The following is a 16261-nucleotide window of genomic DNA, read 5'->3' on the forward strand; positions in this document are numbered from 1 at the left end:
AGGTGTATGTATCTGAACCGCTCAGTAATAGTGATCATAATGTAATTACATTTGGCATCCTTGCAGGGGGAAATGTCAAAGAAACCTTGCACAGTAGCATTTAACTTCAAAAAGGGGCACTTCACAAAAACAAGGAAACTAAATGGAAATGAACAGTCAAAAGAGTGAAATGCCTGAAAGCTGTATGGGAAACAATTTAAAAACACCATAATAAAGGCTCAATCTAAATGCATACCCTCAAATAAAAAAATTAATAAAAAAAAGTATGAAAACCCAAAAAATGCCACTATGGCTAAATAACAGCGGCAAAAAGGCATCCTTTAAAAATGTAAAGTCAAATCCTACTGTAGAAAATAAAGGAGCATAAACTTTGGCAAGTCAAGTGTGAAAATATAATTAGGCAGGGCAAGAAAATTTTAAGAGCAACTAGCAAAAATCACAAAGACTGGCAGCAATTTATTAAGTACATCAGAAGTAGGAACCCTGCCGAACACCAGTAGGGCCACTAGATGATCACAGTGCTAAAGGTGCATTCGGAGAAGACAAAAGCCGTTGCAGAGAAGCTAAATGAATTCTTTGCATTGGTCTTCACTGCAGAGGATGTGAGGGAAGTTCCCATGTGTGAGCCATTCTTTTTATGTCACAGATCTGAGGCATTGTCCCAGATTGAGGTGTCAATAGAGGAGGTTTTGGAATAACAAATTGCTAAACAGTATTAAGTCACCAGACTCCAGATGGTATTCACCCAAAAGTTCCGAAGAATCTCACATATGAAACTGCAGAATTGTGGTATGTAACCTATTGGTTTAATCAGCCTCTGTACCAGATTTGTTGGAGAGTAGCTAATGTACTGTTGTTGTGTTGTTGTTGTTGTTGTTGTTGTTTTCTTAAAGGCTCCAGAGGTGATCCTGGCAATTGCAGGCCAGTAAGCCTGACTTCAGTACCAGGCAAATTGGTTGAAACTATAGTGAAGAACAGAATTGTCAGACACAAAGATGAACACAATATGTTGGGGAAGAGTCAACACAGCTTTTGTAAAGGGGAATCATGTCTCACCAATCTTATTAGAAATCTGTAAGGGGGTCAACAAGCATGTGGACAAGGGTGATCCAGTGGATATAGTGTACACCTCTACCCCGACATAACGCGACCCAGTATAACGCAGTAAAGCAGTGCTCCGGGGGGTCAGGGCTGCGCACTCCGGCGGATCAAAGCAAGTTCGATGTAACATGGTTTCACCTATAACACGGTAAGATTTTTTGGCTCCCAAGGACAGCGTTATATCAGGGTGGAGGTGTACTTAGACTTCCAGAAAGCCTTTGAAAAGGTCCCACACCAAAGGCTCTTAAACAAAGTAAGCAGTCATGGGCTAAGAGGAAGATCCTCTCATGAATCAGTAACTTGTTAAAAGACAGGAAACAGAGTAGGAATAAGTGATCATTTTTCACAATGGAGAGATGTAAATAGCAGGTCCTCCAAGGAGCTGTACTGCGACCTGTGCTGTTCAGTGTATTCATAAATGATCTGGAAAAGGGGGTTAAGAGTGAGGTTGCAGAATTTGCAGACGAGATGCAAATTTACTCAAGATAGTTAACTCCAAAGCAGACTATGAAGAGTTTTATAAAGGGATCTCACAAAACTGGGTGATAGGACAACAAAATGGCAAATGGAATTCAATGTTGATAAGTGCAAAACAATGCACATTGGAAAAAATAATCCCTATTATACATGCTAAATAATGTGTTCTGAATTAGCTGTTACCGCTAAAGAAGAAGATTTTGGGGTAATCATGAATAGGTGTCTGAAAACATCATCTAAATGTGCAGTGGCATTAAAAAAAGCAAGCAATGTTAGGAACTGTTAGGAAAGGGATAGGTAATAAGACAGAATATAATCAAGCCCCTATATAAATCCCTGGTACCACCACACCTTCAGTACTATGTGCAGCTGTGGGAGCCCCATTTCAAAAACGATACATTAGAATTGGAAAAGCTACAGAGAAGGGCAACAAAAATGGTTAGGGGTATGGAAGAGCCTTCATATGAGGAGAAATTAAAGACTGGGACTGTTCAGTGTAGAAAAGGGATGTCTGAGGGAAGATACAATGATCTATAAAAACACAAATGGTGTGGCAAAAGTGAGTAAGGAATTATTTTCCTCTTCACATTGCATAAGAACCAGGGGTCATGTGATGAAATTAATAGGCATCAGGTTTAAAACAAACATACAGAAGTACTTCTTCACAGTCAGCACATGGAACTTGTTTGTGAAGGCAAAAAAAAAAAAAATTAGATAAGTTCATGGAGGATAGGTCCATCACTGGCTATTAGCCAAGGTGGTGAGAGATGCAACCCCATGGTCTGGGTGTCCCTAAGCCTCTGATAGCCAGAAGCTGGGAGTGGATGAGAGGATATATCACTTGATGATTTCCTATTTTGTTCATTCCTTCTGAAGCGTCTGGCACTGGCCACTGTCAGAAGTCAAGATACTGGGCTAGATGGACCATATGTCTGACTCGGTACGGCCATCCTTATGTTCTTACACTTCCTAAATAAAGACATAGTTTAAATACATACATACACACTCTCTCTTTCTCTGCAAAATAAATAGGAAATAATTAATGACACTTCCAAGATAGGATTTTAAATTCCCTTCTATAAGCAGGTTCCTATTTCTATTGTTTTCTCTGTGCATTCAGTACACCCTTTATTGCTTTGGTTTTATAGCTCCGTCATACTCATGTACAAGATGGTGAAGCAGGTGGTATCACTCAGCAGATTGGAGCAACTAATGTTCCCCTGGAAGCCATTAATGAACAAGCTAAGATGGTGAAAAATGTAAGTAACAACACTTCAGAGACCTTAGATTGAGGTCCAAAAGTTCATAAAACAATCTGCTTGCTTACTAGATGTTGTGGTGGGATATTTTCTAACATTTTTTTCTGCTTTTGTGTATGTAAAAACCTAGTTGACATATTCGTTATTTGGGTTGAATTTATTCTTCTCACTGTTTTTTAAAGAGATACTCTAATTTCTGAATCAGAGTAACAACATTGGCATAAAATTTATAATGACCATCTTTTTTAAAAAAAAAACACCTTCTGTCATCTACTTCATTCTAGAAAGTGCATTTATGCATGTATATGTTGATTATATTGACAAAAATCTGACATTTGGGTAGAAATTGGGAATACTCTTGAAAGTTAAAATATACTCAGATATTTTTATTACATTGCTTCAATGAGCTTTAAAATGGTTTCTGCTTAATTTCAGTGCATGCACTCACGCTAAGTTTAACAGGCAACAAGCTTTACTTTTAAATTCACAGTATTAGAAATCTGATGTTGCCATTGAAGATCACTTTCCAAGGGACATTAGTTTTCCCCATAAATGAAATATTGCAGTTTGATTTTATCTAGAAAACCACTCAGCCACCTTTTTTTAATATTAAAAAATGCACTCCTAGTACATTTTATCCAATATGAAGAACAATCGTAAGTTGCAGGAGAGCTGTTCATGAAATCTCCATCAGCAAATCACATTTTTAGAAAAGTTGTTTCATACAAAAATATTCTTGAAAGCATTTAAACAATCTACTGGAACTTTGTTTCTCTGATGTGGGAAGTACTAGATGGTTGAGATGGCAAAAGCTGTCAGTTTGTTCCCTTTAGCGGGGTTTAATGCAGTAGAAATCCTAACTTCATCTGTCTTGTCAAAGCAATATCCTGGTTTCTAAAAAGCTGGAAGATTTGCTACATCAAATATAGTTTCTGAAAGTTTACTTTTCCTTCAGGTTGTGTCCTTATGTGCCCTCCACTTCATGATTGGAATTTGCATCAGCAGAGTCCTTTTCTGTGCCCTAGAGATCTTCATTCTCTGCTATGAGCATATGTGGGGAAAGGGCAGACGCACCACAACTTGAGTTCCTTCTCAGCCACCTGTAGCTCGAGATGGAACATCAGTGTCTCTTAGCTAGCTACGTGGTTTGCCACCTCTTTTGCTTATTTTTCTTAGACAGTTCTTTTATTTCTTTTTCTGTTATTTAGCACATTTTGTGCTTTTTGGGAGTGGGGGTTACCCTTTCTCGTTTTTGTTTTCCCAGTCTGGGCCTTTTTAACTAAGACCTTTAAACCAAAACTTCAAGTAAGGGATTATGCCCAGAATCCTGGGCTTCCAACCCTATCAGACCTGTCACAGGTCTTTTTCTCCCCAACAGTGATGAACACTTGAGCTTCCCCCCACCCCCCCAAATCCACTTAAAATTTTTAAAAGTACATCTGAAAAACTGAGGGGACAAGATAAAACTCCTGTTGATGGAGTGTTCCCTGAGACCTAGGGGGTTGAAGTCACCTCCCTGTAAACTGGATTCAGTTGCTCAGAGAGCCCCTACAACTGAATCACTGCTGCTGTGTTAAGCAAAGACCCGAGAGAGCCATAAAAAGCACCCAGACTTTTAAAAAAGAGACCCTGTTCTGAGGAATAGGATAAGAGAAGTGGAAAGTTACCCTTTCGGTCTGAATCTTGGGAGACCTTGTGTCCTGACAAGGGTACCACTGTGGCCCCTGATTCATCATCAACTAGAAAACCATGCCATATACCGTGAAGCTGTCTGTTAAACTGCAGTGGCTTCTGAAGCACAGTGACTCTAAGGTTAAGCCAAAAATGTCATCAGTAGCACCTTCCCTAGCCAACAGAGAAGATTGTACTTTAGTACCATCTCCACTATCACCCGATATGCTTGAGGTCCTTATCTGGAGTACACAGTACTGTCCAGGCTCCTTTTCCACAAGGATCTTTGGATCCTGGAAGAACGTGAGTCACTGTCTCTCAAGGGTATCAAGAGAGACCTTCTCTTGTACTGACTTGACCTACCATCTGGTATCAATGCAGTCACTGATTCCACAAAAACCCATTGGGGTTACTGAGAGGCATTTCTGATTTGACATATTCTCTGTTACTGTCTCACTACAAACCAGATTCAACCTCCAGTTCCTGTGTGGTTATTTGATCCCCTCTGGTCGCCCATACCCACTCGACTGCCGGTACCAGCACCACTTGCCCCTCCAACAGATGTGGTAGATGACAACTCATCTGATTATGAGGTGTCTGTACAAGGCCCTTCTATTCTCCCATTTCAGCCTTCCTCATGGCAGTGCAGCCTGATGAAGTTACTCCCTGCTGGCCATATACCCAGCAAGCCTGGCAAGAACAAGCCTGGGATCCTGTCCCCTTCCTATGTGTCCCTTTTCAATGGGCTTATTGGTCCTTTATAGCAACTAGTTCGAGAGGGTCCCATCATGTAAGAGGACACTTCAAAAGCAACAACTGCTGTCCTAGGATCCTATTCCACAGGAGGAACTTGCAGATGAACAGGAGCAATGAAGAGAAGAAGCAGCACCACCTTCCTCCCTGCTGGATAAGACTATTATGCTTCTGTCAGGTTCTGGGGTTGTCACCACCTGCTGTGTAACCCTGTGTGCCTCATAATGCTTTGTTGCTGTAACTCCCAACTTGGGCTCCTCACCAACAGCCAAACAGCATGCTGGTAACAAGGCGAATGTCTGTGTTTAGCTGCCAGCACACTCCAGTCAACACTCTGGCATCCACCAGCCTTGCTTGCCACTTACAGGGTGACCTCAACACACTCCCAATCCCAGATTTTCCTCAAAAATGTGTGTTCTGCACTGTCCAGCACTTTACTGGACAGTTCAGGTACTGCAGGTCAATTGACCCTGTAAGTGGTCAGTGTATACAACCGTTTACTCCTTTAATTGGCATTACCAAACAATTCAGTTTAAACACAACACTGGATTAAATACACCTGAGCCCACAAACACAGCAAGGGCTTACCTCTCACTTCTGAGCTATATGGCAGTCTGTACGTTTGTGGCACTCTTAGCAGGACTACACTTCTGGTGTCTTTGAACCTGGCTCAGAATGGTCTACACCAGGCACACTCTGTCGAAATGGGTGTCCGTACCTTGAAGGGTCCTCGATTCTCTAAATTGGTGGAAGGATCCACAAAAGATGTGTATGGGAGTTATGTTCTTGCATCCTCATCCCATGAGGATCATCACTACAGATGCCTCCCAATGATGTGCACTTTCAGAACTTCACAGCTCAGGACAAATGAACTCCTAAGGAAGTGATCCTTCATCTTATCAAGCTCAGAGTGGTTTATGTTTGCCAGCACTTCCTGACCCACATCAGGGATTGCCCCATCAGAATAAAACTGCTGCATATCACACCACAAACAGATCTCAGAGGTTTATCTGCCAGGACTGCAGAACGCAGTGGCGAACTCCCTCAGCTGGCGCTTTCATCTCAGTCCTGAGTGGGAGCTGAAAAGCAACATGTAGCATGGCCCTCACTAAGACACAGACAGACCCGTCTCACCCAGCTAGTTCAGGGCCCAGAGCCCAGCCTCACAACCCTCACAGAGAACAATCAGCAGATGGATCAGCCACAACTGGGAGGAATGGTAGATACGCTGGAGGGTAGGGATAGGATACAGAGACACCTAGACAAATTAGAGGATTGGGCCAAAAGAAACCTGATGAGGTTCAACAAGGACAAGTGCAGAGTCCTGTACTTAAGACGGAAGAATCCCATTCACTGTTACAGACTAGGGACCAAATGGCTAGGAAGCAGTTCTGCAGAAAAGGACCTAGCTGGATATGAGTCAATAGTGTGCCCTTGTTTCCAAGACGGCTAACTGCATTTGGCTGTATAAGTAGGGGCATTGCCAGCAGATTGAGGAATGTGATCATTCCCCTCTATTCGACGTTGGTGAGGCCTCATCTGGAGTACTGTGTCCAGTTTTGGGCCCCACGCTACAAGAAGGCTGTGGAAAAATTGGAAAGAGTCCAGTGGAGGGCAACAAAAATGATTAGGGGGCTAGAGCACATGACTGATGAGGAGAGGCTGAGGGAACTGGGGTTGTTTAGTCTGCAGAAGAGAAGAATGAGGGGGGATTTGATAGCTGCTTTCAACTACCTGAAAGGGGGTTCCAAAGAGGATGGATCTAGACTGTTCTCAGTGGTACCAGATGACAGAACAAGGAGTAGTGGTCTCAAGTTGCAGTGGGGGAGGTTTAGGTTGGATATTAGGAAAAAAACTTTCACTAGGATGGTGGTGAAGCACTGGAAAGGGTTACCTAGGGAGGTGATGGAATCTTCTTCCTTAGAGGTTTTTAAGGTCAGGCTTGACAAAGCCCTGGCTGGGATGATCTAGTTGGGGATTGGTCCTGCTTTGAACAGGGGGTTGGACTAGATGACCTCCTGAGGTCCCTTCCAACCCTGATATTGTATGATTCTATGTTCTGAAGGATGCATTTTACTTGGGTTGATCTGGTGATGGCTGTCTCTGCGACACCATCCAATACAAAGTGCAGATGATTCTGTTTGAGAGGAGGGCACAGCTGCAGCTCAACAAGAGATGTTCTAGTCATTCCTTGGCCTTGAATTTTGCTATAGGCTTATCCCTCAAGGCCATTACTGCTCAAGGTCCTAAACCAATTGAAACAGGAGAAATTAGTAGCCATCCTCATAGCACTGCTGTGGCAGAGAGAGGTGTGGTTACCAGAGCATGTGTGCATGTCTTGACAGCTTCTTCTTCACCTTCTGGTATCAGCACATCTCTTCACTGAGAAGTCAAGATCCATCACCCCTTCCAACCTCTTGGTGCTTCTACTCAAGAACATCCTCCTAGATGGCTCTCTGGTATAGAACAAGACCGCTCTCCAGTGATACAAAGAGTACTACTTCATAGCTTAAAACCTTCAAGAAGGAAAACTTACTTGCAGAAGTGGAAACACTTCCCAGCTTGGTACAGCCACTTTCTATACCTACTTTCAAGTGCTGCCTGGCATGCATTCTTGATTGCCTGTTGAATTTAAAAACCACAGGAATTGTTGCTGAGTTTAATTGAGGTTCACCAAGTTGCCATCGCTGATTTTCATTGTCCCTCACTGAGGAGTTTTCAGTCTTCACTCACCCTTCCACTACCAGGTTTATTATAGGCCTGTTCAATCTTTTCCCTCCTGTCAAGGAGCCAGCTCTACCATGGGACCTCAACTTAACCTCCATTTGAACATATGGGGCATTGTTCCCTCCTCCATTTGTCCCTCAGACCTTGTTCCTTGTCTTCATCTCGGCCAGAAGGATAAGAACCCTGATGGGTGACCCACTGTACATGATGTTCTATCATGATAAAGTGACACTCTGTTCACATCCACACTTCTTTTCTAATGTTTCTTCAGAATTCCACATTTAATCAGGAGATTCGTCTACCAGTGTTTTAGCCCAAGCCTCGCTCTTCAAGAGATGAAGCAAGCCTCCATAGACTGGATGTAAGAAGGGCTGTCACCTTTTACCTTGACAGAACTAAGTCATTTAGGACTTTTCCTAGGGTCTTCATCTCTGTCGTGGAATTCATGAAAGGGCCCCCAATCTCTACCCAAAGACTGTCCAAATGGGTTAAAGATGCGTCTTAACCTGTTATAAATCTGCGCGGACTTGTCCCTCTTCTAGGCTGATTGCCCATTCCACCAGGGCTCAGTCTACCTCTGTGACCCTACTGAAAATGTGCCTGTCTCAGACATCTCCAGAGCAGCTACCTGGTCTTAACTGCACAAATTTTCCCAGCACTGCGCTATTATGCTTGCTTCCAGTGCTGGTACACCTTTTGGTGGTGCTGTTTTATCGTCTGTAATGGATCTGCCTCCTCGGTACCCACCTCTGTAATTGATGTACTGCTCAGGAATCTCCTGAAGTGGAGCATCCATAGGGACACTGCTTGAAAAAAGGAAGGTTACTTACCTTGTGGAGTGACTGGAGTTCTTTGAGATGTGTGTGTCCCTATGGGTGCTCCACTAGCCATCCTCCTTCCCCTCTGCCATAGTCGTCTCGCTGAGCTTTTGTGGTTCAGAAGGAATTGGAGTGGCAGCGAATCTGCCCCCCTCTCCCCACCATATACCCTTGTACCAGAGCATGAGGCTATCTAGAGGACAGGCATGGACGTTGCTGACAAAATCTCGGTAAGAGTCCACGGTGCACACGCATTCTGAATTAGGCACACAGAGTAGGACACATCTCAAAGACTTCTAGTTACTGTACAAGGCAAGTAACCTCTCCTTATATGATGTCGTCATTTTGAGTGTCCTTTACCCAACTGGCTTTGCTTTTATCATGACATCATGGCATTCTTAAGAGCTGTTGTTAGGGTAAGGGTGTTGGCCCTTCTTAAAACACTTAGTTGGATATTTGAAATCTATGACTACTGTTGAGGCTCTAAATTAAGTTTATTTTCTTACATAATTTTCTCAAGATGGCTAATATTTGAAAATGTTAGTTTGACAGAGAGAACGTAAAAATTCCAGGAATGCTGATAATTGATACTCCAGGACATGAGTCTTTCAGGTAACTTTTTCTGTTGTTATGTGGTGAAGGGTCTTGTTAATAACTGATCATAAGACTTAACTGTTAATATAGGCATAGGTACTTAACTGAATTATAGAATTTAGGATGAATCTGCTACTTACTGTATATCTTTACATTTCTAAAAAAATTCATTTTTGTATCTGACAAGGGATATGCCTTGATTTACATTTGCATTTTGTATCTAATCACTTGTGGATGAAACGTGTATATAATTTTCCCATCCGTGGTCAAACTGTTCTATTTAGAAGAGCATGTGAAGGCAATCTTTATCTTTGAATAGTGAATATAAAAACTTAACTGGGAGAAAACAGTGCTTATCTGTGAAATGTAACTTAAGTGTTTAGGGAAAAGACTTTTTCCCATCTTAGTCTCTAGATAAGTAGTCAGTGACCTAAATTTTGGCTTGTTATAGAGCCTAAATGAGTTTGGACGTTGGAGATTATGAAAGCTAACTTTCTTAAAAGGTCTCCTATATATTTTACGTATTAATTCAGGATCCTAATGAATCTCTGATGAAAACTTAACATAAACGGGATTGATTACGGTTGGTTAAATGTGATATCCTCCAACAACACCCTTGCAGGCTATGTAATGCCAGGTTATAGAACACCTTTTAGCTGTACTCCAATACCTACGCAGCCCATTCCTGTAGATGATCACTAACTCAGCATCTTCATAGCAAACTTCCTTCTGCTCCAGCAGATAAATAACGTACTACATTTAACACAGTGTACATAACCTCAGTTATAAGCTCAGCAACATGAGGAAACAGTCAGCATCAACATGTGAATAAGTTAATTGTGCAGTGTGTTAACTTTCTGAGGGAAGTAGGAGTAATTGACCTCTTGGTTAACGTGGTTAGAGACTGAAGATATAATAAATCTGCATGGATTACCTGAACTTCGTTTATTGCTAGGGTATTAAAGAATACAATCAGTGCAGTCTCTGCCCATACTTAAATTCAAAACTGAATTACAGTGATCTGATTTAGGACCTGTAGAGCAATTTTCAATCACCTTCTTAATAATCTTGCTCAAAAAGAATAAGTTCGAAAAAGTGTGATAGCTAATATTGTTTGCTGATTATTACACCTCCCAATAGGTTTGCCTACAAATTCTTCCACAAATTTATTCTTTTGTTATTGGACTTGGACTTATAGAAACACTCTATAATATGTTTTGGAAGTGATCCTCTATGAATGTCATATAGCTGCTATGTCACTTAATCAGTCTTCCTTGTTCTTGGGAATAGAGAGTAACGTGGCAGCGTCTTAATGAAAATCACAAGATTTTCACTTCTTGTTGGGTAAACATCAGTTGATTCTGATGTTAAAAGAACTAATAATTTCTAATAAAAAAAATTATGGAATATTCTGATTACTGTATGAATGACAGTCTTTCTTTCCCTATGCCACAGCAACCTAAGAAATCGAGGAAGCTCACTTTGTGATATTGCTATTCTAGTAGTTGATATCATGCATGGTTTGGAGCCCCAGACAATTGAATCTATAAACCTGCTGAAATCCAAGAAATGTCCCTTTATTGTAGCACTCAACAAGGTAAGATGGCCTTTCAAAGATTTATTTAGAAAATTCAGTATCAAATACATACTGTGCTATTTTGTCTGTTAATTTAATTGTGTTTATGAACAGTGCCATCAACCCACTGTAAGAGCTGAAGCTGTGGTTCTTAGTTGTCTTTCCATTGACTTGCATCTTTTCTGTAAATGAAACTGAGAATAATTATTAGATTTTCATAGACTTAGCAGAGCAGTTTAAGGAGTCTCCTTAAAGAAAATTATATTATTCAGTTCGTCTAATGGCTCTTTTGTGTGGTTCATATTACTGGAAATTGTTCTTCAATCATTCTGTAATATACTTCTGTAAATTAGTTGGGGTGATACCTTGTCTCCTTTTTTTTACCTTGTAAAATTGAAAGGTGGAGTATGATTCTGCTCCCCTTTTAACTATTTATTTAGCGTGTGCATAGTTGTCTAGCCAAGCGATGGCATCTTCTGAGGTGGGTCTTCTAAACTAACCACAGAAGTTGTTTGAGACAGGTTTCAGTGTCACAGCAGAACACTGAGCAAATTTAAATACATTGTAAGGACTGGTTTCAAGTACTACAGCATTAAGTGACAAAGTGTAGAGGAAAAATATGTTAATGTAATTAATTTGTGTTTAAAATGGAATAGTTGGCCAGCATTTTCAGGTATGCTGATAGACATTTTGATTTCTTACAAAATAAAGATTAAAAAACCACTTTAATATATGCTTCAATTTAAATATTTGTATAGAAAAGAAAAACTAAGACACTACAGGAACCCTGATGTTACAGCTCTCATGTACATATTAAAGTTGGTTACATAGATGGTGCTAAGAAAACGAATTGTGTTCGGATCGCTTTGCCATAATTATGGGACACACCGGCAGTCTTTTTTTTTTTTTCAATGAGTGTTAATACATACTGCAAAAGAACTGCATTACGATTTCAAAGTATTAAGTAAATATTAAGAATTAAGAGTGGCAGGGAGTTGAGAAACCTTTGTTCAATTACTGAAAGGACTCTTGTCTACTGGTTGGGAGATGGCGGTGAGGGAGGTTTGACCTTGAAAGCGTCTTAAACCTTAATTATGGAGGCCCTCAAATCTTACTTTTTTTTTAAACACCTCCATGTTGCGTCTGTTCTGTAAAGTGCCTGGGGACATGGTCCTTTTCTCAATGAGCTCCATAGTCTAACTTCTAGATGTGATGCAATGTGCGAGGGTTAAAAAAGGTAAAGAGTGATGAAGATCGTCACAGCAATAGAATCATGTTACTCAGTGTAGGTATGTGTACTACTTTATGGCGCAGTTAAAAAGGTCTTAATTTACATACCTCTTATGAGCATTGTGGAAGAAGCAAATCTTAAGTAGAGATTTGAATGAAATGACCATAATGCCTTGCGCTAAACATGACCTACCTACTTTAAAACTTACTTTGGGAATTACCCTAAATTCTGTAATGTCTTTTTATTGTTTTTGATGCCTGTTCTGAACACATCTTCTTTAAAAAAAACAAAACAAAACAAATTGCTGTTGATATTGACTCAGTTTCTGTTGTGCAGTTGCAGGAAAGGAGTTCTAACTTCAACAAAAAGCTTTTGAAATACGTTTTTAGAAATAGTTAAATATCCTTTAGGCCAGGGCTTTGTGTATCCTTTCTTTACTGTATATAAACACCAAGAACATTTCATAAAAAAAGTAATGACTTAAGGGAGTCATGTTCTTGGGAAGCTGGAAGACTAAAATCTTTTCCCACTTGTTTTGTCTTAAACTTGTTGCAATACATGTAATTAAACTACCTTTTCATTATAAAAGCACTTTGTACATGTATCAAAAGTCCAAGTTTAACAGTCGAGGTTTAAAAAAAATGTAATTATTACACTCAGGAAATATTCTCCAGTACTGTTTGTTTTTCCATAACAATACTGGATACGTGTATGTTGGAAATCTTTTTATCTTTGAAACATACACATGGCTACTAGGATAAATTGGCATTTAGAAACTATGGTCATTAATACTTATAAGAAATATTTAAGTTATTCATATGTAAGGCAGGTCATAAATGACAGTTGACTTCTGTAGGCATAACCCAGGAATGCACTTCTGAACATTGCAAGACATGACATAACTGTATTAAAATTGTATTTTCAAGATTGATAGGTTATATGACTGGAAAAAAAGCCCTGATACAGATGTAGCTACCACGTTAAAGAAACAGAAGAAAAACACAAAAGATGAATTTGAGGAACGTGCAAAAGCTATCATAGTGGAATTTGCACAACAGGTAGGTTGGATTATTAAATTTTTTTCTGTTAACAGAAGTGAGAATAGGTGGACAACTTCTGAAAGCCTGACTCACAAAGCAAGCCAAAGAAAGTGTGATATTCATGCCGTAAGAAATCTGTTTATTTTCTGACCCTTTATCAGTGTGTTAATCATTTATATAAATTGAAACTAAAGTAGAAAACCTGTGCTTTATTTTGATTAGAGACCGCTTTCTGTACCCCCATTCCAGTCCTGGGCACTTTGTTGAGAATGCAGGGCCAGCAAGAACAGAGTGGATTTTCTACACACTCTCCCCTCATTTGAATCACCTGAGAGAAACTATGTCTCCTCCCTTTTTAATTCAGACTAGTGTGATTGTGTTCCAGCAATATTTAGTTTTACAGCCGCTCACTGGTCACACAGAAACTGCCTATAAGCTAAAATACAGTAACTAGCTTTATAGGATTTGCTCATATTTTGAGTGTCTGTTGCCGTCTTTTGTGCTTTTAAAGTGTGAAATTAGAGATTGCATTATTAAGATGTTGCTGAAATGAAACTGACTTGAATTCAGGATTTGAAAAATGTGGTAGAACCATTTGGTCTCTTGTTACATGCTATTACTGTTGATTGTGGTAATTTTCCATGTAACTGTCCTGTTCCTGGTTCTAGGGCTTGAATGCTGCTTTGTTCTATGAGAATAAGGATCCCCGCACTTTTGTTTCTCTGGTACCTACCTCTGCTCACACTGGGGATGGCATGGGGAGTCTGATAGCCCTTCTTGTTGATTTGACGCAAACTATGCTGAACAAGAGACTGGCCCAATGTGAGGAACTGAGAGCTCAGGTTATGGAGGTAAGTCAGTGTCTATGCTTTAGAATATTTGTCTAGCAATCTTTTTTTCCTTTTTGTGGCTGATAAACTGAGTTGAAATGCAAGTGTTTAACATTTTTTTTCCTCTCTCCCTCCCATCTCTTAGGTCAAAGCACTTCCAGGCATGGGAACTACCATAGATGTAATTTTGATTAATGGACGTCTGAAGGAGGGTGATACCATTATTGTCCCTGGAGTAGAAGGTCCTATAGTAACTCAGATTCGAGGTCTTCTGCTGCCTCCTCCTATGAAGGAACTACGAGTTAAGGTATAGGAACAGCATGTGCAGGTGGTATTTTAGGGAAGTCTTAAGAGTTAGAACAAAAGATTAGAATAAGGGAGAAACCCAGAGAAGTATTCAATATACGTTGCATCATAGTAAAAAGTGTCCAAAGATGATCAAATTAAAATAAGGATGGGGAATAAATGGAAGGAGTTGCAAGTTACAGTGCATCCATACCTCTCATAGATGTGTCTAATTGTGGAAATGGTTCAGGACAAGGATCAAAGAGTAACCACACAAATGTATATTAACAAGCATCAAGGTTTATGCATAATGCATAGATGTGGAAGGGAAACATCTTGTAAAATGCATACAAAACCCACAGAAAGACTTCTTAAAAAAACGACATTCAAATATAGAGTGAAATTACTGAACCAATGAATCAGTAATTTATGGCGTTTGGTGCCAGGTGTCCTGAGACGAGATGAATGAAACCCTTGCATAGTGCTGCAGCAGGATTCAGGAGGGTATGAGACTGGGCCAGCCTGATCTCACTAGGGTTGCGTAGACGGGGAGGTTAGAATCTTGGCTTCTGGATCATCCTGAAAGGAAGAGGAGAGCCACAGAAGTGAAAAGTTGATTTATGAGAGGAGGAAGAGGAGAAGCTAGAACCTGATAAGGAGCAGAAGAGCTTTTCTCTGTTACTCTACTTGAAATGATGGCAGTAAGAGTCTGGAGAATTTCATAGACCTAAGGCCAGACGAACCATTATGACGCACTAGTCTTCCCTTTTGCATAACACAGATCATAAACATTTCTCAGATTAAAATCCAGATCTTGAGTCCCAGTCCAGAAGCTTAGCAATAGGACCATCTTTTCTTTTGTTGGGGAAGTATGTCCTTGCAGGGCTCTGTGATCCTGGGGGCTTCACAGACCTGGACACTATAATAGGGCAAGCTGGTAAATCTGGATTTTAGCACCCACCTTGGCATTCCATTTTCAGTCTTGCATGATGATGCCCCACTGTGGTGACCACACAATCCTGGCTGCTTTAAAAATGGTGTTGCAGAGGAAGGAAGAAGTCTGAGTGGAATCTGACAACACTAATAGGGCCTTTTGGGTCCAATTGTAGTAGGGAGATCAGGCACCTGGTCCAGATTCACCTGGACACCCACACAGATTGAGTAGCAATGCAGATGGCTACAACAATTCTCTTGGGGGCCCTAGGAAGTGCTGGGTCAGCTTTCCTGTCCTTGGTGTCCAGTGGTACTGCTGTTGGCCTGTAAGGGCTAGACTGGATACTAAGCAGGGGCAGCTCTATGTTTTTTGCCGCCCCAAGCACAGCAGTCAGGCAGCCTTTGGTGGCTTTTTTGCGGGAGGTCCGCTGGTCACGTGGATTCGGCAGCGGTTCTGCGGGTCATCTACCGCTCCCGCGCCTTTGATGTACTCGCTGCTGAATTGCCGCTGAAACTGCGGGACTGGTGGACCTCCCGCAGAAACACCGCCGAAGGCTGCCTGACTGCCGCCCTCAGAGCAACTGGCAGGCCGCCCCCTGCGGCTTGCTGCCCCAGGCACGCGCTTGCTGCGCTGGTGCCTGGAGCCGCCCCGATACTAAGGTGCCTCTGTGTCATTCTCAGGGCAAGGTACTGTTTGATTCATCTGCAGTTGCTGGGTATCTGCTTACTGGGGGTGTGTGAACTGAAGGCACATCTGGGCACATGCTTCCTTGTGTTTAAAATCAAGGGTGAATTTTTGCCTCTGTCCCAATTTCAGAGTGCATTTAAGAGCTTGAATCTTACTGAGAGTCTGGACTCCTTAGCTCTTATCACTTCATGAGGGGTCCAATGGTAAATGGGGTCTCTAGCAGGTTAGGGTCACCTAGAGAAACTTCATCAGCCTTGAGACAGGAGATGAATTTGGGT

The 16261-nt window shown here is 41.1% G+C and overlaps 1 protein-coding gene across 2 annotated transcripts in view; it reads left to right on the forward strand.

The window, feature by feature from the left end:
* Positions 1-16261, forward strand: part of EIF5B (eukaryotic translation initiation factor 5B) — a 78532-nt gene that overhangs the window by 51644 nt on the left and 10627 nt on the right. For both annotated transcript variants that reach the window (XM_032765379.2, XM_032765380.2), the window contains exons 12-17: positions 2727-2837; positions 9351-9418; positions 10856-10997; positions 13134-13265; positions 13916-14098; positions 14223-14384. In XM_032765379.2, coding sequence (XP_032621270.1) covers positions 2727-2837; positions 9351-9418; positions 10856-10997; positions 13134-13265; positions 13916-14098; positions 14223-14384 — 798 coding nt within the window. The remainder of the gene's footprint in view (positions 1-2726; positions 2838-9350; positions 9419-10855; positions 10998-13133; positions 13266-13915; positions 14099-14222; positions 14385-16261) is intronic.

Source organism: Chelonoidis abingdonii, chromosome 1, assembly GCF_003597395.2.
Source record: "Chelonoidis abingdonii isolate Lonesome George chromosome 1, CheloAbing_2.0, whole genome shotgun sequence".
NCBI classification, from domain to species: Eukaryota; Metazoa; Chordata; order Testudines; family Testudinidae; genus Chelonoidis; species Chelonoidis abingdonii.